At 39.9% G+C, this 23,740-nt stretch overlaps 1 protein-coding gene across 4 annotated transcripts in view; it reads right to left on the bottom strand.

Annotated features, from left to right (window-relative positions):
- The window catches only part of MCTP2 (multiple C2 and transmembrane domain containing 2), a 258,566-nt gene that overhangs the window by 152,570 nt on the left and 82,256 nt on the right, over positions 1–23,740 (bottom strand). For all 4 annotated transcript variants that reach the window (XM_034939475.4, XM_057299844.2, XM_034939474.3 and 1 more), the window contains one exon: positions 22,625–22,733. In XM_034939475.4, coding sequence (XP_034795366.2) covers positions 22,625–22,733 — 109 coding nt within the window. The remainder of the gene's footprint in view (positions 1–22,624; positions 22,734–23,740) is intronic.

The raw sequence follows: 23,740 nt of genomic DNA, 5'->3' as shown, positions 1-23,740 counted from the left end.
ATACAAAGACCAACAGCCCGGTCTGTTCACTGGTATCTCCCCTGTGCCTTGGACAGTACCCAAGATAGGCCCCCAGAATATTTATTGAAATGAATTGCTGATAGCAATGTCAAGCCAATATAGTCTAGGACTATTATATCAAAAATTAATTAGGCTACTGTATCATAACATTTATCAAATCATTAATATCCATCATGCATTACTTCAATCTTTAACTTTTTCAGCTCCTTTTAATATTTCTATTTAGCTCCAGTACTAAAAATTACTGAAAATGGAATGCACTACATTTCCCAGCTATTTGAAATGACATTAACATCACTACAAACTAAAATAGCAGCCATGGTTTAAAAGCCTTACTAGATTAAGTAAGGCATGATTTTGAGAAGTCAGCCTTCCAGTACTGCAAGCGTACTAACTTTAAATAAAAATTAAATAAGCTGCAAATAGATACATATACATAGTCAAATCTCACATTTTAAGTTTGAGAACATAGGAGTAGAAGCCCATCAGTCTTTATTTTAAACTTGGGCATGCACACGCGCATGTATGCGCACACACACACACACACACACACACACCGTGTTCGGGGCAGTTCTGAGAAGAACAGTAAAAATGAATGCATTCACAGCCATTCAGTGAAATGCTCACTAGTGAGAGTACAGTCGCCCACCCCCTCCCTCCTACAGCAGAAGAGAACACCTCTGGCGAGGCAGACTTTAACAATCATTCTGATATATATATATAAAAAAGTGGGGGAAAACTATAATAAAAAGAGGCCTTTAATTAAATGAAATTGCCACTCTGGGATCAGGCCTTCATGCTTGTCAGCGTACTCTCAAAATAAACATCTCAAAACTAGGCCTCAGTGGTGTCAGTTTCTCACAGGCAAGGCATACTGGGTAATCCCCAGGCATCTTGACAGCTACATAATGTTCAAACTGTTTCACGGGTGAATGGCGGCAGTTGCGTGAAAGAAAATATTAATGTCTGGAATTAATAGAAAAAGGGACCGGGGTTTACAAAGCCAAACAAGGAAAGAGGGTGTCAAGTTAGTGCCGCGTTAATTGTTAGGGAAAATTTGAGAGAAGGGGGAGCACATTGTGATTTTCTCTCTGAGCCTAAGTGCCTCACTGTCAGGGAAGTGACATCTCAACTAGGCAGCTTCTGAAAAGGGGTCGGCCACTCAGGAATGCAACTCCCAGATTATACAAATGATGAGATGACACCTGAATGGGTGGACTTTAACCTTGTTCACTGGGAGCTTCAGAAACAATGAGGCTCTTGTAGTAGTGTGGTACTCGGTGAGGAGAATGAAGCCAGGAGTCCAGAGACGGTGCCTCCATTCTGGGGCCGTCACCAATTCTGCCATGGGGACCTGAAGGAGTCCCTCAGCCTCAGACGTAGACTATCAACACGTTAAGCATTCATGGCCCAAGTGTCCTGCTCCATTCCAAACACACAGCAGTACATATATACATATATATGTGTATATATATACACACACACACATATGCACATATATATACACATACATATATATGCACATACATACATATATATATATATGCTAAGCAAAACTAACAGCCAGTCATCAGTCCTCTAAAAATGTTGCACCCACTTCCCTTCCTAACGACCATGTGACAGCCCTTGTTTCTACTCCTGCCCACTGACACTACGGGTCATCATGTCTGCCTCGATGCTGCATCTGTCAGGCATGCTAATGTGCCACAAACAGCTTCCCACCATTTCCGAGTGTGGCTCCATGCTGAGCACTCCAGGAGGTTACATGGTGCATCCATCCCAGATCCTGCTCTTCTTCACCTAAGGGGCAGCAGGCAACCCAGAAATATAACACAAAGTCCAAGAAGGAAGTGTCCCAACAGAAGTGAACCTGGGAATGAAGATGGCTCATAGGTGGGAAAGATTAGTTCTAGCTGGAGTACCAGTGGAGGCTGCAACAAAGAAGATGGGAGTTGAAACATGGGTGGATCAGAACAGGCAGAGAAGGTCATTCCAGTAGGAGGCATCTGCTCCAACAGCAAAGGAGGGAAGGAGACTCAAAATGACTAGAGCGGTGTGGTGCCAAGCATGCATTTCAATCTATCCAGAGATTAAGGGAAGACCATATAATGAGAAATAAAGTTGTAAAAAATAGATGAGTCAGAGGCCCAAGTAGCCTATAAAAGCAAAATAAGGAGTTTAGTTTATAATCTGTAATAAAGACAGGTGATTTTCCTCTTCTCCTTTTTTTAATTTTTAAGAAAAGTAATACATGCACACAACTCTGAAAGGGATGAAAAGTAAAATCTCTCCTCTAGTACTCTTCGCGGATTCTCATTTGTCTAATATACCCATCATAAATAGTTTCTTGGGCATTTTACAGGAAAAAAAATAGAATTGTTTTTAGTGGACTCACGCTTTCACAATTAACATTCCTTGGAGCTCTGCTCATACCAGCAATGTAGATCAACTGTTTTTTAAAAAACTAACTGAATATATTTTCATTGCATTGTGTTAGTTTATGTAACTAGTTACTAAATAATGGATATTAATATCTTTTCCAATTTTATTAACTAGTACAAACAATACTACAATAGGCATCCTTCTATAATTATCTTTGGAGTCCGTAAGTGATTATATGCAGAGGAAAATTTTAACAATGAAACTGCTGGAGAAATGAATATGAAGGGCCCATGGTTTTGTCTTTTGCTTATGGAATTAAATGAGCCCCTTTATTATGGAAATCAATCATTCATTGACTATAAGTCCTGTCAGAATTTGTTTAGACTTACGTTATTTCTGACAATAAGTGATTTTCATTTTTATTTCATCAAATTTACCTAAGTTGTATTTATGGCTTTGTAGGTTAACATCCTGTTTAGAAGCAATGTCGTACAAAATTTTAAATTAATTCAGCTATGTTTTCTTCCAATGATTTTATATTCTTTTTTTTTTTTTTTTTACACCACTTAAGCCTTTGGCTCATCTGGAATTACTTTAATACGAAGAGGGAAGGAAATTCAGGTTCACTCACGAGCAGCAGGGTAAAGTGTTCAGAGCCAAGGTTTAGAAATATAAATCTGACAGCAGCTTATAATTTAGAAGAAAGAAGAAAGAGGGTAAAGCTAGGAAACCTGGTAGCTGAGAGAATATAGCAACAGAGAGTTGAGGACTGAGGAGAAAGCTGGGACCAGACCACAAGAAGGACCTACTGAAGGTTTTGGAAAGTCGCCCAAAAAGCACTTCCATAGAACTTCATGGGAGGGGCACTCCACGGATGGGAAAGGGTACGTGATCCAAACCATTTAGAAAATCTGCTTACTATTTCCTAGCTTAGAACTTTCATAATATAGAGTAAAATATTAAACTATGTTAAGAAATGCAGTACAGACAAATAACAGGCTGGATACAGTGGCTCACGCCTATAATCTCAGCACTTTGAGAGGTCAAGGCAGGAGGATCACTTGAGGCCAGGAGTGTGAGACCAGCCTGAGTGATGCAGTGAGACCCCCCATCTCCACCGAAAAAAAAAAAAGTTTCAAAAAATTAGCTGGTTGTGGTTGCATGTGCCTGTGGTCCCAGCTACTCAGAAAGCTGAAGCAGGAGAATTGCTAGAGCCCAAGATTTAGAGTTTACCATGAGCTAGGATTATGCCACTGCACTATAACCTGGCTAACAGAGCAAGACCCTGTCTCTCTAAACAAACAAAATCAAAAAACACCTTAAAGTTTTCTACTCCATATTTTACAAATGTATTTAAATATAGAAAACATTATTTGGACCACCTATGAGTATATTATTAAATTTCTCCAAATCAAAGCTCCTTTGGAAGGTAAGATTAATGCCCAGAGGTGCCTAATATGCCTGGTAGATGGATTATACTTATGTGATGAATGAATGAATAAATTTTGAAGTTAGATGTACATGGTGAATTAAAGTCTCAGACCTTCCTTTTACTAACTATATAACTTTGGGCCATTTACTCAGCTTCCTTATGCCGTAATATCTTCACTTGTGAGATAGAAAACTATCAACTTCAAGGGATCATTTTGAGAACTGAATGATCCAATATACTTCAATGATAGCAGGCTTCGGTCATTTGCTGAGAATGCCTCACGAATGCTATTTTTAGTATCACTACTGAAGTTATAAAGGGGAAGAGTGTATGACAATGCATGCAGCAGTAATTAAATATTCATTTATTTTACTTTGATTTTCCAAGTTAATGTACACTAATTTGTTTCTATAGTATTTCTTCTATTGCCACCTCTAAAGGTGTGAAATTTATATCATCGTCTCTTAGGTTTGATAGAAAATTCCTTATCTTACTTACTTCTCGCAGGGATTCTGTGTGATTTGGGAACATTTCTATAAAATAATCTGAGCTGTCCTAGAAAGAAAGAGCTGTATAAAAACTAAAAATCACTAAGTCCTCATAAGGACTGGCTGCTTCCTTACCTACTGCTGTATTCACTGAGGATTTCAGACCACTTTGGAGATACAATTAATAAAAATAACAGGCAGCTCAGTAAGGACCCATGGCAACTCACGTCTATCATCAGGAAAGAGTCACCAAGAACTATAGAACTTGAAGATTTTGTTCTCCCCTTCATTTTACTTATCATTTTTAGGAACTCTTACCACCTTGAGAGTGCTATTGAAGAACATGGCTGGTACCAATACAAATGGTGAATAGAAACAGTCAATATCACATTGAACAGCTCAAGAACAATTGTTAATATGCAAATAAAATGAACCTATAATGCAGCTCTAATTACAAACAACTTCTCTTTGCTTTTTTTTTGATATAACTCATGGCAATGGTTTTTAAAAAAATGTTTTTAAAAAAGAAAAAATATTCCCGTCTAGAAAAGCTTAATAAGCTGATATGTACTTCGAATTTATATGCTTAAATGTACACTTATCACAAAAAGGATCAGTCTTTATACAGTATTATTTACCTGCTTTCTTCAATTAATAAGACATCAGAATTCTTATACGCCTTGCTCCAAGACGGAGACTTGCTCTGTGGCTCAGGCTGGAGTACAGTGGCATGATCTCGGCTCACTGCAACCTACTCCACCTTCTGGGTTCAAGCAATTCTCCTGCCTCAGACTCCCAAGTAGCTGGGATTACAGATGCCCGCCACCAGGCCCAGCTAATTTTTGTATTTTTAGTAGAGCCGAGGTTTCACCACGTTGGCCGGGCTGGTCTCGGATTCCTGACCTCACAATCTGCCTGCCTCAGCATCCCAAAGTGCTGGGATTACAGGCATGTAATTTAAATATAAAACCACACCCGGCCCATAAATATATTTCTACGATTCAGTTTAATGTTCACTTTATGTGTATGTCTGTGCATATATATGTATAAACTTACCATGTAACATTTTTTAAAAACTAGCATTCCTAATTTGGACTAAAAATCCACTGTGTTGAATACAAAAGCATTATTTGTAGGAAAAGCTTACTTATTTGCTATCAGCAAAGCAGGTTTGCCAAGTTATAAAATTTAGCCATGCAATTTATCCAAAAGAAATGTTGTCTTTAGCTTGAAAAATTTTCTAATCAAATGTATTTCCCAAAGTAGTTGTTTGCTCATGAAAGGAAATTATCCCCATATTTTTACACTAAGTTCACATTTTCAAATATCTGATAACTTTCTTTGGGAGAGCTTAAGATTTCAAATTCAAGTCAACAATTATTTACTAGCTCTTTAGGGACACTGAGCTACATATATAAAACCCCAATGACAAAACTAGTATTTGGAAACATATAAAACGTATATATTTTAAATTTTTTATCTAATAGGGTAAGAGTAATAAGTGACTATTCTATTTACACACATTTGTAGTCTTCTGAATATACACACATATTTAGGATCTTCTCTTTTTGTTGGGAAAAGAATCAGCCCTGAGCTTCTTTTAGATGGAATCTGTAAGTTCTGACTTTGACACCAGAAAAAATAAAAATAAAAACGTTGTTTTTAAGTTTTGAACAGGTGCTGCTGGCCTCTTACAGTAGAGCTGAGCCACTCAGCTCTAGCGCGGCTCTTTTAATTGACCTCTTCAGAAACCCTAATGGACATTACGGAAATTTACAGGACATTTTTCCTCGGCCATCTGAGAAAGAAGGAACTTCTCCCGTGCAGAGAAAAATCTATATTACTTCAGATAGTGGTAGATTCAAAGCAGCAGAATTCCAAGCCAGTGGTTTTATCCACCAAAATAAACAGAACATGCACATTCCCAGGCTTATCACGGCCCATCTTTCTTTTGCAGATAAGGGCCGCATGCTTCTCACAGCTGTTTTTGATACCAACCACAGAACAGTTTCTTCCCCAGTCTTCTACTGGCCTTCCTGTCCGAGTTTTGCCATTTAGCACACTCTGATTGAACTATTCCTGAACTTCTCTCCCAAATACAATTGACTTCCTTCCTCTAAATGGACCTGCCATGTATAACATTTCATTGGCTCCTCGGGCAAGGTCTGCCCATGGACAGACCCTGAGATGTAATAGCTCCAAGCAATTTACCAAAGTCCAATTTACTGGAAGAATTTCCAATGACCAATATACAGCGAAATCAATGACCTGAAATTTTCAATGTTACTAAAACTTGTTTAACTATTTATAAAGTTTATAGCAACTCATAGAGGTTAAACAATGAGACATAAGGCAGGTCTAGGGAACTGGGGAAGGAGGTCCTCCTGGGTCTTCAGATTCTTCCCTGCACCACAGCCCCCCTGAACTTCCTCGGCCCCACCCCATACCATCCCAGACCTCCACATGCCTCCCCTGCCTTCTCCTACTCTCAGTCCCTCTCCCACCTCTTCCCCTAACATCTTGTCTTTTTCTGTCCTTACACTTCCCCTTTGTGGATCTGCAGCTTAAGTTATGACATATTCAGTCTCTTCTATCATTTATTGTTTTGGCTTGACACAAATTAAATATTGTTTAAAATGCTCTTTTGGCTTTGTCTTTATAACCCATCAACTAAGATGAGCCAGAGACCTTCAAAAGCTATTTTTAAAAGTCCCCATCCAATATTTTTATGAATATCAATAGTTATAACTTTATAAATAGAAGAAGAAAAACACTGTCAATATATTAACATGATGAATTCAGTAATTTCAGTGAATTGGTCATTTGGTTGAATAGATGATTGAACTAATTGGCTTTTGGCAAAGTGGTCATTAAAAACATATGCCTGGGCTGGGCGTGGTGACTCATGCCTGTAATCCCAGCACTTTGGGAGGCCGAGGCAGGCGGATTGCTTGAGCTCAGAATTCAAGACAAGCCTGGGCAACATGGCAAAATCCCACCTCTACAAAAAATACAGAAATTAGCCAGTCATGGTGGTGCGCAGCTTTTGTCCCAGCTACTTGGGGGGCTAAAGTGGGAGGACTGCTTGAGCCTGGGAGGCAGAGGTTGCAGTGAGCCAAGATTGTACCACTGCACTCCAGCCTGGGCAACAGAGTGAGACCCTGTTTCAAAACAAACAAACAAACAAACACTCCCATATGCCTGCATCTCTATTCTTGGTCACCCCAATAAGGGTGGGAACTTCGGCTTAGAAACTTCATACATGGTTGTCCCTGTAACACCAAAAAATGAGGGCCCCATGTAAAGTTAGAAGAAGGCAATGACAACATAGAAAAAAGGGAGAGGAGAGGCAGCAGCTAGAATACTACAATAAAAAGAGACTAGAAAGGTTTAGAGGAGAAAAAAAAATAAGAAAGGAGTAAGCCAGAGAATCAATGAATACAGTTGCTTAGAATCTCTATAAAGGGTGAAATCTACAAGACCTATATGCATATTAGTAATCTGTGTTCCAGAAATCCATTATTACCAAAGCATACATGATTATTGATACTCTCGCATTCTCCTTATTAAAAATTACTAAAAATAATCCCCCACCCAAGCCACTATTTAAGCACAAATCTAAGTCTAAGAAAATGGACACCAGCCTTTATAGAAAAAAATAGAACAGGACCAAAATTCAAGAATAACATTAACATGGGAATGATCTCCTTTAATCCTACAAAAGGAGATAGGCATGCTTTACACTGCTTCTTTAAGGATGAGGAATACTTTTCAGCCTTATAAAAGGAGATCCTGCCATTTGCAATGACATGAATAAACCTGGAGGACATTACGCTAAGTGAAATAAGCCAGGCATAGAAAAAACATGCCATGTGGTCTTCTTTCATATGTGGCATCTAAAAAGAAATCAAATACACACAAACAAAAAGTAGAAGACTTTTTTCCAAGTGAAGGGGAGCAAAGAAATAGGGTGAAGTAGGTCAATGGCACTGAGGTGCAGTTATGTAAGATGAGTGAGTCTGGAGACCTACCATACGATGAGGACTCTAGTTAATGGAAGGGTATTGTATATTAAAAATGTATTAAGAGAATAGATTTTAAGTGCTCTTACCACACACAAAGAAGTAACTATGTGATGATGGATATGTTAATTGGCTTCACTGTAGGAAGCATTTCACTATGTGAATATGGTTTGGATGTGTGTCCCCATCCACACCTCATATTGAGATGTAATCCCTAATGTTGGAGGTGGGGCCCAGTGGGAGGTCATCCGGTCATGGTGGTGGATTTCTCATGAATGGCTCTGCATCATCCCTGTTGGTACTGTCTTCATGACAGTGAGCGAATTTTCAAGAGATCCGATTGTTTAAAAGTGTGTGGCACCTCCCTGCTCTCTCTCTCTTGCTCCTGCTCTGACCATGTGACATGCTTGCTCCCTGGAAGCCATGATTGTAAGCTCCTCAGAAGCCAGCATCATGCTTCCTGTACAGCCTGTGGAACCATGAGCCAATGAAGGCTCTTTATCTTTATAAATTATCCAGTCTCAGGTATTTATAGCAATGCAAGAACAGACTACTAATACATTATGTATATCAAAACATCATGTTGTGCCTTAAATATATGTAATAAAAAAATTTTTTAAAGGATGAGGAACATTAGAAAGTTCAGAACTGAGCCTTGAACCCAGATTGTTTTCACTCTAAAGGCTTCAGAACTACAGTAATTTTACAAAATAGCCCCCAAATTCTGTGGTACTTAACAAAAAAGTAGGGTATCTGTCCCCACTCCTCTTGAATTGGGTGACTGCTTCAACCACTGTGGTGCAGTCTTCCTTCCAAGGCTGCATCATAAAAGATGACGCAGCTTCTGCCTTGTGCTGGGACCCTTGTGCCTGGAGCCCTGAGCTTCCACATAAAAAGCTTAGTGACTCTGAAGCTGCCATGTCATGAGGAAGACATGCTGCATGGGAAGGCCTCATGTGGAACCATCTTCATCTTCCAGACACCTGATTCCACACACACAATATGGGAATCAACAAACCTTCAAGTCTTCCAAAGATAGGTCCCCAATAGCCAAGTCCTCCCAACCTTCAACTCTTCCCAGGTGAAGCCCCAGACAGCATGCAGCAAAAACAGGCCATCTCCATTGGGCTTTGTCCAAACTTACACTCCCAGAATTCACGAACACATGGTTGCTACTGAGATTCAAGGCAATTTGTTACATAGAGAGAGTCTCAAGAATAACACCCTTCACCATGACAGGCCACACTGCCTGCCTCAAACTCAGCAAGGAATGATGGTGTGATAGGACTAACTGTCACTGAAATCAAAACTCAGGCATGAGTAAATCACGGACATGTGGGAATACACAACACACATCAAAGTGCGCACAGGCAGAATATCTCTTACCAACTTTACAGACAATGAAACAAATACATTAAAAGAGTGACTTGAAACACAGCAAGTATCATTGTGGTATAGAAATAAACACTTGATAGGCCGGGCGCGGTGGCTCACACCTGGAATCCCAGCACTTTGGGAGGCCAAGGCGGGTGGATCACGAGGTCAGGAGATCAAGACAATCCTGGCTAACACAGTGAAACCCCGTCTCTACTAAAAATACAAAAAATTAGCCAGGCGTGGTGGCGGGCACCTGTAGTCCCAGCTACTCATGAGGCTGAGGCAGGAGAATGGTATGAACCCGGGAGGCAGAGCTTGCAGTGAGCCAAGATCATGCCACTGCACTCCAGCCTGGGTGACAGAGCAAGACTCCCATCTCAAAAAAAAAAAAAAGAAAAAGAAAAGAAAGAAACACTTGATAAAAACCACCCCCTCAAGAGAAGCTCCAATCAAGCAAATAGAAGACATGCTACATTTAATTCAAGCCAATGATGTTTGGTTGGGTGTAAGGCAATTTTCTTACACGCAGCAGGAATAGAAAACATCCCAATTTTGCTCCAAGGTATTTCATAGGAATTGAGATGGGGTTCCACAGAAAACAGATAAACCGACTCTATAAAGCAGCAAAGCATCAAGACATTCTGAGCAATCCACAAGTCTGCACAGAGTCCCAAAACAAAACCATACAACAAAAATCTTCAGAGGAAATGGTTCAGTTGTGGGAATACATTAAAGACTGTTGGGACAAACATGTCCGGTGATGATCTGTACCAAGTGGCAAAGGAATAAACAGAAACCCATTTTAAAACTCAGCTCTAATCACTTACTGCAGGACATCCGCAAGCTACCAAAACTCAAAGAGTGAAGGAAAACCACTCCTGTGTTACAGAATGGGTGTCTGCATCTTTGAAAGGTTCACATTTGCTCTTGAACGACAATTTTTCTGATACACTGGCCCAGATGTGGCCAATGATCTCATGCCATCTGGTGTTCAGAGAAGGTACTGCAATGAGAAGCAAATCCCAAATGTTGCAAAATAAAAAGGACTGAATTTTCAATACAATAAAACTCTGGTGTGGAGCTGATGCCGAACAAGAGAACAATATCAATAGGCATCAAAGAGAAACTGTTGAAGCAGCTTCCAATATGTGCTGCAATTTAATGTATACTTAAAAAGTGACCGTCACATCATTACGAAAAGAAATATTTAGTCCTAGTTAGATAGATAGCCATTTGGTTCAAGTAAAACTCAGTTCCTCCTCTGGGCCGGAAACTAAGTAAACTTGACAGAGATCAAAGAAATAAATGAAACAATGTAAAACTAGATAGAAAAGAGAAGAAATGTAGGTGAATGTGTGTGTCTCTCAAGAAGCTTTCTAGATAAAAAATGACACTTTCCAGAAAAGAATCGTAAGATTAAAAATATTTTTGCAACAAAAACTTTATAAACAAAATCTAAAGGCAAGTGACAAATTTAAAAAATGCATGTGAACATGCCCAGGAGACAGAATGAACAACAGTGATGCATGGAACAGACTATGCAGAGAAGCAAATATCTCATTAACCAAACATATTTAAAGGTCCAAATTGATGAAAACAATTTAAAGAAAAAAACAAGACAACACTTTCCTTCTATCAAATTAACAAAGATATGGCTAGGCACGGTGGCTAATGCCTGTAATCCCAGCACTTTGGGAGGCCGAGGTGGGCGGGGGGGGATCACCTGAGGTCAAGAGTTCGAGACCAGCCTGGCTAACAGGGTGAAACGCCATCTCTACTAAAAACACAAAAATTAGCCAGGCGTGGTGGCCCATGCCTGTAATCCCAGCTACTCAGGAGGCTGAGGCAGGAGAATTGCTTGAACCCGGGAGGCAGAAGTTGTAGGAAGCTGAGATCATGCCACTGCGCTCCAGCCTGGGAGACAGAGCGAGACTCAGTCTCAAAAAAAAAAAAAAAAAAAGTAACAACAATATTCCACATAACAAGGTAGGTGAGAAACAAAAAGTGGCCCATTTTCACACACCAGTAGGTCAACAAAATAGGTCTTTCTCAAGAGTAAATTGGCAATTTTGTAATGAGAATCTTGAAATGCTCAGATCATATAACACAAAAAATGCAATCCACCTGAATAAATAACTCACTTGCAAATATATGAAAAAGTAACCTGTACACACAGATTTAGGTATAAGAACTTTTGTTGTGGCATTATTCCTAATATTACAAATTTTGAACAAACTTAATTCAGAATGTTGACTGAACAAAGCATGGTGCCCTAAGCTTTTAATTTCTTCTCCAAAATAAAGTTTTTATAATACAGAGAAAAATGTGTAGAGAGAAAACACCAGGTAACCAAACATTTAAAAGCCAGATTCTCTTTCATTTTAGAAAGAAAAATAGATTTTAAAAATCGGGGCGGGCCAGCCACGGTGGCTCATGCCTGTAATCCCAGCACTTTGGGAGGCTGAGGCAGGCAGATCACAAGGTCAGGAGATCGAGACCATCCTGGCCAACATGGTGAAACCCCCATCACTACTAAAAATACAAAAATTAGCTGGGCATGGTGGCGCATGCCTGTAATCCCAGCTACTCGGGAGGCTGATGCAGGAGAATCACTTGAACCAGAGAGGCAGAGGTTGCAGTGAGCCGAGATCGCGCCACTGTACTCCAGCCTGGCAACAGACCAAGACTCCGTCTCAAAAAAAAAAAAAAAAAAAAATCGGAGCGATGGAGTAGAGTAGGTTCAGAATTTCGGTAAGGCCTAGTGGTGTGCCTTCGTCAACACCAGTTTTACTCATGAAGGGGCATTTTCTAGGTCCAATTTATGATGGGGAAAATTAAACCTCAATCCACGACAGAGTCTTTATTCAAATAAGGTGCCTTTTAAAAGAGTCTCTCATTTCTCCTGTTTCACAGAAAATAAGACCTGACCTCAGAAAACACCTTTCACAACCCTCACACCACCCAGGTTAGAGGTGGTGGTGGTGGCAGGGGGAGGAACTTTTATCTCAAAAGAAGTAAAAGAGCAAAAAGATACACAAAAGGTACAAAAATTGATGAGGAAACTGGGAAGATAAGCCCACAATAAAAAGGATGGGAAAATCACAAAGTCATTCCTGTTCCCACAGGCGAAATGCAAAAACAAAACCCAAACTAGAATAACTATACCAAGAATAACTATGACAATTCACACGGCAATAGTAACAGCTAATGTTTATTGCATATGACTGTTTCAGCTCCACCCACCCCACGGCCCCGCCCCACCACCACCACCAAGTCTCCACAAGCACACACACCAGGTTAATCCTACCGCAAGCCTAGTAGGCTCATGGCTAGACCGTATCTGAGCTAGAATCCAAACTCCGGTGGTCCATGTCCAAAGCCCATGCATGACCCTCACCCACCATCCAGCACTCTTCAGCACGTCACATCATGGCACAAAACAAAATGATGTCTGTAGGGCACGGCAGGGTTTATGGTGGCCCAAGCCTAACAGAGGTGCCCAGAGGGCTGCCAGAATGAATACTTCAGTACATCCCATTCAGAACACACCTGTTGGGAAGCTACACCGCTTCTCAGTATACAATACAGAGTTCTAGCAACATCATAAAAATTAGCCTGCTAAATAGCAAAAGAAAACCAGGACTTAAATCAGTCATTTTAACTTTTTGGTAACAATTTAGTAATTTATTAAACAACAATAATTGAATAATAATATAATAAACAATAAGATAACAATTATTTAATAATATTAAAAATTACGCTATGTAACACCGATTACATAGCATAATTCTCACAGTATCGAGAGATCCTTACATTTTTTCTCTGAACTACTCCTTTTAAATATGAACATGACTTATGTAGCACATTTTTTTCCATTATCTGCATATAAAGCTGCCATTGCTCTAGAAACGAACGTCAGATATCTACCTGTGCTGGAAATTGAGAAAGAGAGCAGTTTTCTGAATGAGTGTTCATTTATTTTCATCCACTAAAACTCGCATCAAAAAAAGACCATCAAACCTCAACCTACAGCTGAAGTGATTTTCACGGCCCTAGTAATGTGACAGCGAACTTCAATTAACTTTTCTTTCCCTTTTGCAACGCTACAGAGTGGCCACAAGAGGGCACCAGCAACACAGTAGTCCCTCAGCCCACAGTGGTAAACTTCTACAGCTGCCTAACATTACAGAAAAGCATAGGGTTTTAAAGCGAGGGCTATTGTTTTCCATGTATTAGTGCCCTACGAGCCAGCAGGGTATGAGCTGAGCATTTTGCACAGGACGAGAGACCTGCCCATATCGCAAGGCTGAAGTTCAAGCCAGGCCTGGAGCATAGCACCAGCTCTAAGACGCCAGAACACCTCCTCCTCGGCCACATTCCTTCCCATGGGAAATGGACCCAGGGTTCAGTTTCCTCCATGCATCAACCAAATCATGAAGCAGTTGGAATTAAAGGCGATTGCTCACATATTTCTTCTGCTTTACCAATCTCAAAGTTTAAGACAGCCAAGAGCTACTCAGATCGAGAACTTAAAACAAGTGTAAGTCCTATTTGGTCGAAAACAATACATCTTGTATAACATCCCGGAAAATAATGGAAAGGAAATGGGGAATATAAGGAAATAAAAGGAAAACGTTAGGATGAAGAAAAGGAGAGTAGAAAGAGCAAAGAAAGATGAGAGAAATAGAAGAGGGGACAGGGAGGGTCAGATGAACACAACACACAGGCAATGGCTGAGACAGCAGAGATGCAGGAAGATGGCGGCCATTCTTCCTATGCGGATTGCTAACGAAGGTGAGCTCAGTGCCATGCCTGGACCATTGACAGCATCTGAGTAAGACTCGTTCGTAGAAAGACCACTACAGCAGCCAAAGTCATTCAACAACAAATAATAACAGTAATAATAACAGGGCTGCTTAGTTTACTCCTGAGCTCCCCAATACCAGACCTCCTCTTGTCGAGGCTGAAGGCCCACATGCCAAAGATTCAAAGGAAATTCTTGAAGAACTGGAAAACCACCTGCAAGGAACAATCTTCTAAATGTGGCCACACTTCCAGAGCTACCTGATCCAAACTTCTCAGCCTCCCATGATAGTCTTCTGTGCCCATGATTATTCATGGGTATTAAGCATGCTTAAGACGGGGGGTTCTTAGTCTCCCACCAACTTCATTTTTCATTACCCATAGGTTTTTGTTTTTTTAAGTATGCACACATACACACACTGAGAGGCCACAGCTAAAGACCCTGAGGTGTCCTGGTTGCAACTATACAATATTACCCCTTTCCCAACACCATTGCTAAACCTGCCCATTGTTCTGAAGCCAGACTTCCTTGTGAGTCTTTCTAAAGAACAATTAACAATGGTGTAGTTCAGCAATCTTCACCAAAACTCCCAGAAAAATCTCCAAATCCCACCTTGATAACCTGCTTAACATACCAGCTCTGTGTTTGAACCAGGGAAGGGAGTGATTTAGATAAAACCTCACAGCTCTTTATGCCAGTGAAGCCTATTTCCCAGCCTCTCGCTGATGGCATCACAGCAGAGACAGGGAACTCTGGTATCTGAGACCATTTCTGCATGTGTTTCCTCGTGGGCAAAGTCACCAAAAACTTCCTATGCTCAATCACATACCCTCTAAGCACTTTCTAACATCCTTTCTTGGGGTTTGTGAGCTGTCTTTTCCTAAGGGAGACACCATATTCTTCCACTCCACTGCTCAGTTAAATAGCAAGAAAATGACTTTTTATTACCCAACATCTCCAGATTTTTCTGCATGATTTCATGTCGTATTTCCAAGATGCTTCCGCTGAAAGCATTAGCCTCAACTCTTGATGACTGCCTAATTAGATTATACCATCTTTGTTGTAGATGTTTTTAAAGCAGTTTTTCAAAGCAAAAATCCAAAAATCAGACCATGATATTCTAGGCAGAGGTCAACAAACTTTGGCCCATCAGTTAAATCCAGACCACTGCCTGTTTTTGTAAATAAATTTATATTGGAAAACAGCTATGTTCATTTGTTTATTGTCTATGGCTGCTTTCTCACTATGTCAAGAGTTAATTTTCACTTATAGCCCATAAAGCCATAAAAAGTCTACTAATCCATGTTCTAGACAGAAAGTAACATAGACAGTAATGATTATGTAACAATCCGAAGAAAATGCAGAACTCCTTCCTTAGCAGAGAGTGATTCATCAAAATAGCTTTTCTCCCTAAAAAAAAAAAAAATTCAAAAACAGGGACTGTGCAATTGGAATTAAAGGCCCTAAAGCTGCTGCTCCTCCATGGTCAAGGTTGCAACACATTTGAATAACTCTGAAGGAGCCTCTGTCATAATAAAAAATATGTGATTAATTAGATCTGTGTTTTTTACTTAAAATTAAATACATGATTCCACATAGGAAAATAAAATACAAGTGACTCTTGAAAACATGCATTTGAACAACTGCAAGGGTTCACTTATACAGAATTTTTGTCCTCCTCTGCATCTCCTGAGACAGCAAGACCAAACCCTGGTCTTTCACCTCCTCCTCAGCCAACTGGATGTGAAGACAATGAGGGTGCAGGCTTTTATGATGATCCACTTTCACTTAACGAATAGTAAATCTACTTTCTCTCTTTTATGATTTTCTTAACACTTTTTCTCTAGCTTACCTTATTATAAGAATACAGTATATAATACATATACAAAATATATGCCAATGGGCTGTTTATGTTATCAGTAAGGCTTCTGGTCAACAGTAGGCCACTAGTAGTTGTGTTTTGGGGAATTCGAAAGTTATATGTGGATTTCTGACTGCATGAGGGGTTGGCACCCCTAACCTCCTGCATTGTTTATTGATTAGCTGTATTTTAAAAACCCTGTGCTAAAGACAGATCACAGAGAGAGCACAGAGAAATTGGCAAACTGACACAGGTTAAGGACCAAGCATCTAATTCAATGACGGGGGAGCTGACATGGAACACAGCAATGAGTTCTGTACTGGGAGTCAAGAACATGGCCAACCTGCATTATGATTATTCATTAATTACTATAACAACATATCTATTGCCTATTTTCTAAATGTAGGCCACTATGTCATCTATACATCTTTATTAATAATAATAGTACATATTTATGGGGTACACGTAATATTTTGATACATGCATACAATGTGTAATGATCAAATCATCACCTCAAACACATCATTTCTTTGTGTTGGGAATATTCCAAATCTTCTCTTCTATTTTGAAATATACAATAAATTATTATTAAGTATAGTCACCCTACTGAGCCATTGAACACTATAACTTATTCTTTCTACTGTATTTTTGTACCCCTTAACCAACCCTTCTTCATTTTCCCCATTCCCACCCTTCCCAGCCTCTGGTAGTAAGCATTCTCCTCTCTGTCTCCACAGATCAACTTTCTAGCTCACACGTGAGTCAGAATATGGGATATTTGTCTTTTTGTGCCTGAATTATTTTACTTAACATTTTGTCCCCCAGCCTCATCCATATTGTTTTACTTTTTTCAGTCCTTACAATCACATTATGAGGCAAGGTACATCACACCCATTTTAGAGAGGTTATGTAAGTTGTACAAGGAGGTCACAAAGCCAAGTAGTAGACCAAATCCAAATCCTCTTCTTGTCCCACTGAGCCACCCAGTCTGCTCTGAATCTTGCCTCCCAAAGTGACCCTCGATAAGTCATTCAATTTTTGTGCTTCCATTTCCTGAATTAAAGCTTCCATTAAATCAGCAGCTGGACCAGGTGACCTGTATGAAAGTCGTCTTCATCTCTGAAATCATATAAATCCTTTTTGCTGACTTTCATCACCAAGCCCCAGAAGAACACCAGTGTAGTGCCCATTTCATTGAGGAAACCCAAGACATGCTTGTTGAATAAGGGAGTAAGTGTCTAAATCCTGTTCATTCTGCAAAGGTACTTTCCCTTGTATAACAGGCCTCAATGCTCCTTAAGTCCAGCACTGAAGTTGGATTTCTTCAACGAAGAACTAAAATTTATTAAAAATATTCTGTGTATAAACCATCGGTTATAGCACAGGAGGGCATACAAAGATTAATAAACTAGGGCCAGGCGCAGTGGCTCACACCTGTAATCCCAGCACTTTGGGAGGCCGAGGCGGGTGGATCACAAGGTCAGGAGATCGAGACCATCCTGGATAACACGGTGAAACCCTGTCTCTACTAAAAATACAAAAATTAGCTGGGCGTGGTGGCGGGTGCCTGTAGTCCCAACTACTTGGGAGGCTGAGACAGGAGAATGGCGTGAACCCAGGAGGTGGAGCTTGCAGTGAGCCGAGTCTGTGCCACCGCACTCCAGCCTGGGCGACAGAGCGAGACTCCATCTCAAAAAAAAAAAAAAAAAAAAAGATTAATAAACTATTCTCCCTCCTAATACAGCACTAAGATTGTAATAGAGCAGATCAGTCATTTACCCAATTAAGGATAAAGGTGTATGTTTTATAAAGGTAAAATCTTGTAAGATTGATATAAAGGTAAAATCTTATAAGATTGAGGTGAGACAGAGCTTATGCCTGTGAAAAACATAAAAGACTGCATAGGACAAATGCCATCTGAGTCTGTATTGAAAGATACTTCCTATTGCAACAATAAGCTATTGGTTTAGTATCTACAGAACTGGAGAACACGTTATAAAGACTAAATATTGTAAATGCATAGATAAGCCAAAAACATTTTATAGTTAGTACTTTAGCATATCACACAGTTTCTTAAACCTGTTTTAATTGGGTTAATACTAAATTAAATTATATTCCAAGAATACAAATTAAGTAAAGCTGAGACCAATGACAGACAGCAAACAGGTAGTGAGAAAAAGCCCCAGGAAAATACAATGTCTGGCTAACATAATCAAGAGTTGAAACTCTACCTCTAAGGAGAAGCATGGGTTTCTTCTCATGTGCCGACACCCACCTGTGACAGGGACTGCCTAGAGCAAAGGTTCTCAAAGTGTGGTTCCTGCGCCAGCAGCATCAGCCTTACCTGGGAACTTGTTAGAAATGCAAATTCCCAGGCCCCACCCCAGACACACTGAATCAGAGAGTCTGTGTGCGGGGCTCAGAGATGTGCATTTTCATTAGTTCCTAAGATTCTTCTGAGGCTCATTCAATTTTGAGAACTATTGGTCCAAAGGATTGTGTTAGATAAAACTTCTGAGTCTGGGTTGGGTTTTGTAGAAAATAATGCTGTATTGATAAGTGACGTTGTTCCTAGGCAAAGGAGGCAGGAGTGAGGGAGCACATGTATTAGTAATGAGGACCCCTTCTTGAACCCACAGTGGACACTCAAATGCTGTCTTGCCCTGAGCAGGCTCAAGATCATACCTTCATCTTAATACTTGTGATAATCAAACAGAAATTAACACAGTCAGAGCATAGGAAGGCATCCCCAAGGTATAAAAGTGAAATAAAAAATGTTGAAAGAGTGGGGTATTTTCTTAACAGATAACAATAAAGCATCCCCAAAATGAAAGAAAAAAAAAAACCAAGAACAATTACTACTGGTTTCAAAAGAAATGGGGACTGAAACAGCACAGTTTATGACCTAGACTCCTTATTAGGTATTTACATTTGGATTATATTAGGTTTGCACAAAATAAAAGCCAAATTCTCACATGATGTTTTGGCTGTGATGAAACTCTGCAGAGAGAGATGACAATGGCTGGGGTTAGAGCAGACTTTGGTCTTGAAACAGCAAGATATGGAGCAAGTGCACATAAGCCCTATTGTATCATTTTCCGATGTGTGCAAGGGCTTCATCATCTAATCAGTGTACTGACCATCTACTCGGAATCTGCTGTAACTGCATCAGTTTCATAGAGAAGTATAGTATTGCCTGACAGCAGTGAGGGAGAAAGAACTAGAAAAAAATGGAGAAAGCTAGAAAAGGAGTACCTGGCCAACAGAAGAGGTCCAGGGCCTGTATATATCCCTAAACTTAAAAACTATTGGCCGGGCGTAGTGGCTCACACCTGTAATCCTAGCACTTTGGGGGGCCAAGGTGGGCAGATCACAAGGTCAGGAGTTTGAGACCAGCCTGGCGAAACTCTGTCTCTACTAAAAATACAAAAATTAGCTGGACATGGTGGTACGTGCCTGTAATCCCAGCTATTCGGGAGGCTGAGGCAGGAGAATCGCTTGAACCCAGGAGGCGGAGGTTGCAGTGAGCTAAGATTGTGCCACTGCACTCCAGCCTGGGCGACAGAGCTAGACTCTGTCTCAAAAAACAAAATTTTTTTTTTGAAGAAATTCCATAAATGTAAAACAGGAAATGTAGCTTGAGAACATTTTCTTCCTAGTAATGTAAAATACACACTCTCTAGAACACTCTTCTACTCGCCAGAGAAATGGTTACAAAATGAATTTGATAGTCATTTTTGACAAAAGTAACCACTGGACACTGTGCCGGATCAGGGCAAGAATCAGGATATTTGTGGGAGGCACCCCTACACTGGTTTATGATTACATCTTTCAGATATTATTTCAGTCATAAAATGCTATCTGCCCCAAGCCATTAAAAAAGAACACAAGAGATGCAGTTGTAAAAATAGATACATTTATAATAATAATAGAAATGAGAAGGGATACACTTGATAGGTAAGAAATTATGACTTTGATTAAAAAAAACTATTTACTAACAAGTAGGCAATAATTTTTTCACTATTTTAAAATGCTACGTCTGAGAAAACATGAGCAAGAGAAAGAGAGAAGATAAATTTTGATTAAGAAAAAAAAGGACATACTGCATACAGTTCTGAAAGATGAAAGCCACATGAGATCAGTTCATGGAAGAATCCATATCCAGAGACATGAGCAGTAGAGAGTCACAGCAAAGATGTTTCTGGGTAGTGGTGGAGTGGGAGGGTAGGAGAGTGGAAGGGTGTATGGCAGGTGAACCACGAATGCTCCAGGCTTGGAGGCAGCAGGTAAGATGGCCAGTGCAGCTCAGTGTGACTGGTGGGTTCAGCACAAAAAGAGAGCTGGATGGGCCAGCACTGTCCTATGCCTTGAGGCTGAGCAATGCCCAGCAAAGGCACCTGAAAATAAGCAGAAGCAGATAGCACAGGCGTATGCACAGAGAAAAGCTTTAAGTGGAAGGTGATAACCCGGACGAATGGGAAGAACCTAGCCTGAACTACCGGCTCACCCTGTCCTGCAGCATGCCCCGGCTCTCCTCATCATCACCAAATTGCAGGACATAGTAAGCAAAAATAACATCCACAGATGGGGAAGAGAAAAACACAAATAAAATGATAAGCAAACCGCTCCAGAGAATCAAACATGTAAAAAAAATAATGTCCTAAATGGGAGACAGTCAATACATTAAACTGATATCCAAGAAATAGAGCAGCAAGCAGGATATTTTAAATGAATACTTAATATTCTCAAAAAGGGATGGGATTGTCAAACAAAATAGGTTATAAAAATGAAAAACATAACAATTGGTAAACAGAACAGTACAATGTAAACAACTGACAAGAAAATGAGCAAGCTGAAGATCAAGCTGAAGAATTCTTCCCGAGAGGAAAAAGTCATGGGAAAAATGAAAAAGAAAACCTAAGAGACATAGAAGACAGACCAAAGAGTCAATAGACCCTTCCTTTATTGAAAAGATGTTCCAAAACAGAATAGACAGGAAGCAACAGGAGAAACCGTCCAAGAACCGAAGCAAGAAAAAGAACTCTTTAGAATAAAAAGGCCTCAGCTACTGAACCAAATAAATAAATAAATACCATAAAGAAAAAAACAGATACATTTGCCTACAATGAAATGAAAAACTTCTAAAGGACAAAAGAGGCCATACAATTAAGGATAAGCAACAGACTGGGAGAAAAATATTTGCAATATATAACTAATGTCAATGCTGAAAATTATGAAGAATTATAAAAATTTAGAAGAAAACACTCAGTTGAAAACTGGACATTATATAAGTTAATGCCTGCCATCTTCCCAACAGCCTGTAAGGTAGGTTAATCTTACTATCCTTGTTTTACAAATAAACAACCCAAGGCATCAAGTGGTCAAGCAACATTTCTCAGATCCAACAGCCATGAATGGAGAAGCCAAGATCTGAGCCCAGGTAGTCTAGCTCCACTGTCTGCTCTTAAACACATGCCATTTTAATATAAGGTTTAGCCTTATCTGTGCACAGAAGCATATACAATATGTTTATTACAGCATCATTTATAGTGCAAAGACAGAAGGAAAAAAACAACTACCATCAGCAGAGAAATAGATAAACAAAACATTATACATTATATATAATGTACATAATTATACATTAAATAATATGTAGTATTTAAAAGAAAGGCAATATATGTACATGGAAAAGCATGGTCAATTTTGAAGACCTGTACATTTAAAAATATACAGGTATGTATTTATGGCTAGGTAGACACTTGTAAAAGATAAATAAAACAATCACAGGCAGACACTAGCTATTAGAGGGAGTCCAGTGAGATTTCAAAGCAGAAGGGAGATAGTTTCAAAGGCATTTCTGTCAATGTGTACATCTGATGACCTTATACTAAGGATGGGCTCACATTTTTCTCATGAATAATTAAAGTAGGATTGAGGAAACATTTTCTTGAACAGTTGCTATATGCCAGGCGTAAAGCTATCAGAGTTATCTCATTCCATTCTAAAACAACTTCACGTGATGATTCGTATCATTAACCTAATAATAAAGAAGAATAGTAAGGTTTAGTGTGTTTAAATGATTCACTGCAAATGTCTTATACCTGGAGAGACTTAGATCTGAGCTACTGTCTATCCTAAACCATGCTGTGATGTCAAAGCCTGACTGACAATATTGATACAAGGACAGAGAGAAAGAAGTTTCCAGGCTACACCCACCATAACAGACCCAGGTCTTACCACAGCGATCTCGGACAACCAGGTTCCGGCCTTCCTTCAGGTGTATGGTGAGGAGGTATGCAAAAGGGCTGGGGAGGTTACTCAAGCCATCACTGGCTTCCCCCGGTACCTGCACAGATGGAGAAGGCAGTTAAGACAGTATGTCTTGGGCCCAAGCAAGAGAATTTCAGAAATACTTCTTGATTTTGGAGGGAAAAAAGAAAGGCCACTATGATGATCAACTGTCATCCCCAACTCCTCCTCACTATGACAACTTGGTTACCCTGCTTTATTAAAAAGTCCCTTACATTTCTCCCCAGTGGGATTTTATCAGAATTCAGAAGTAAATATGATTACATCTTTGCAAGGTTAGCCTTCCAAGAATTAGATAACAAACCTCTGAAATACCCTCATTAAATTACTGCAGGATCCCTTGTTATAAAACTCAGGGTAGAGCCCCAAGAGAGGCAACAGGAGGAAGAAGTGCAGCTGCAGGCCTGGCTCCCAAGAACATGTGTCCCCGCTTCCAAGTTCAGATGTAAGATGCCCCGTCCTGTCCTCCACCCTTCCCACCAACCCCCATCACCTCTGTAGACCTCCATGTGTAGTAAAATTTCAGTTCTGGGCACTCAGCTGATGCCCCCGCAAGCCCATATGTCCAACTGACACATGCTCTTCCCTGGGTCCCCAAAGGACATTGTCTCTGTCCAGTGCTCTCCCGGCTTTTCCACCCTTCTCTTTCATTCTCTGGCACCCACTCTTAGTGTCTCTTACTCTAATCCTCACAGTCTCACCTCCCCGCAACTCAGTCACTTCCTCCTCCAGAAATGCATCAACTCCTGCGGGCCATATTGTAGAATTCAAGTCTGTTTTTGAATATGTATTACATGAGCCCAATTAAATTTTTGAGTCATTTCAAACTTTTGACTGTCCTTAAAGGGAAAGGGCAAATAAAATCATTTATCATTCACTTATTGGACATTCAATTAATCGATCTTGTGGCTAAGCCACCCTTGACAGCCTTCTTTTGAAAGTTTCAAAGCACTTCAAAATGGCTTTATCTGCCTTACTATCTCACTCAATTTCATAGTTACTCTGTATTTTTAGAAGAATCTCTCCCAGTCTGACAAATCAATA

This window comes from Pan paniscus, chromosome 16 (assembly GCF_029289425.2).
Source record: "Pan paniscus chromosome 16, NHGRI_mPanPan1-v2.0_pri, whole genome shotgun sequence".
Classification (NCBI taxonomy): domain Eukaryota; kingdom Metazoa; phylum Chordata; class Mammalia; order Primates; family Hominidae; genus Pan; species Pan paniscus.
The sequence above is the reverse complement of the archived record's forward strand: the minus strand, read 5'-3'. Positions and strand labels throughout refer to the sequence as shown.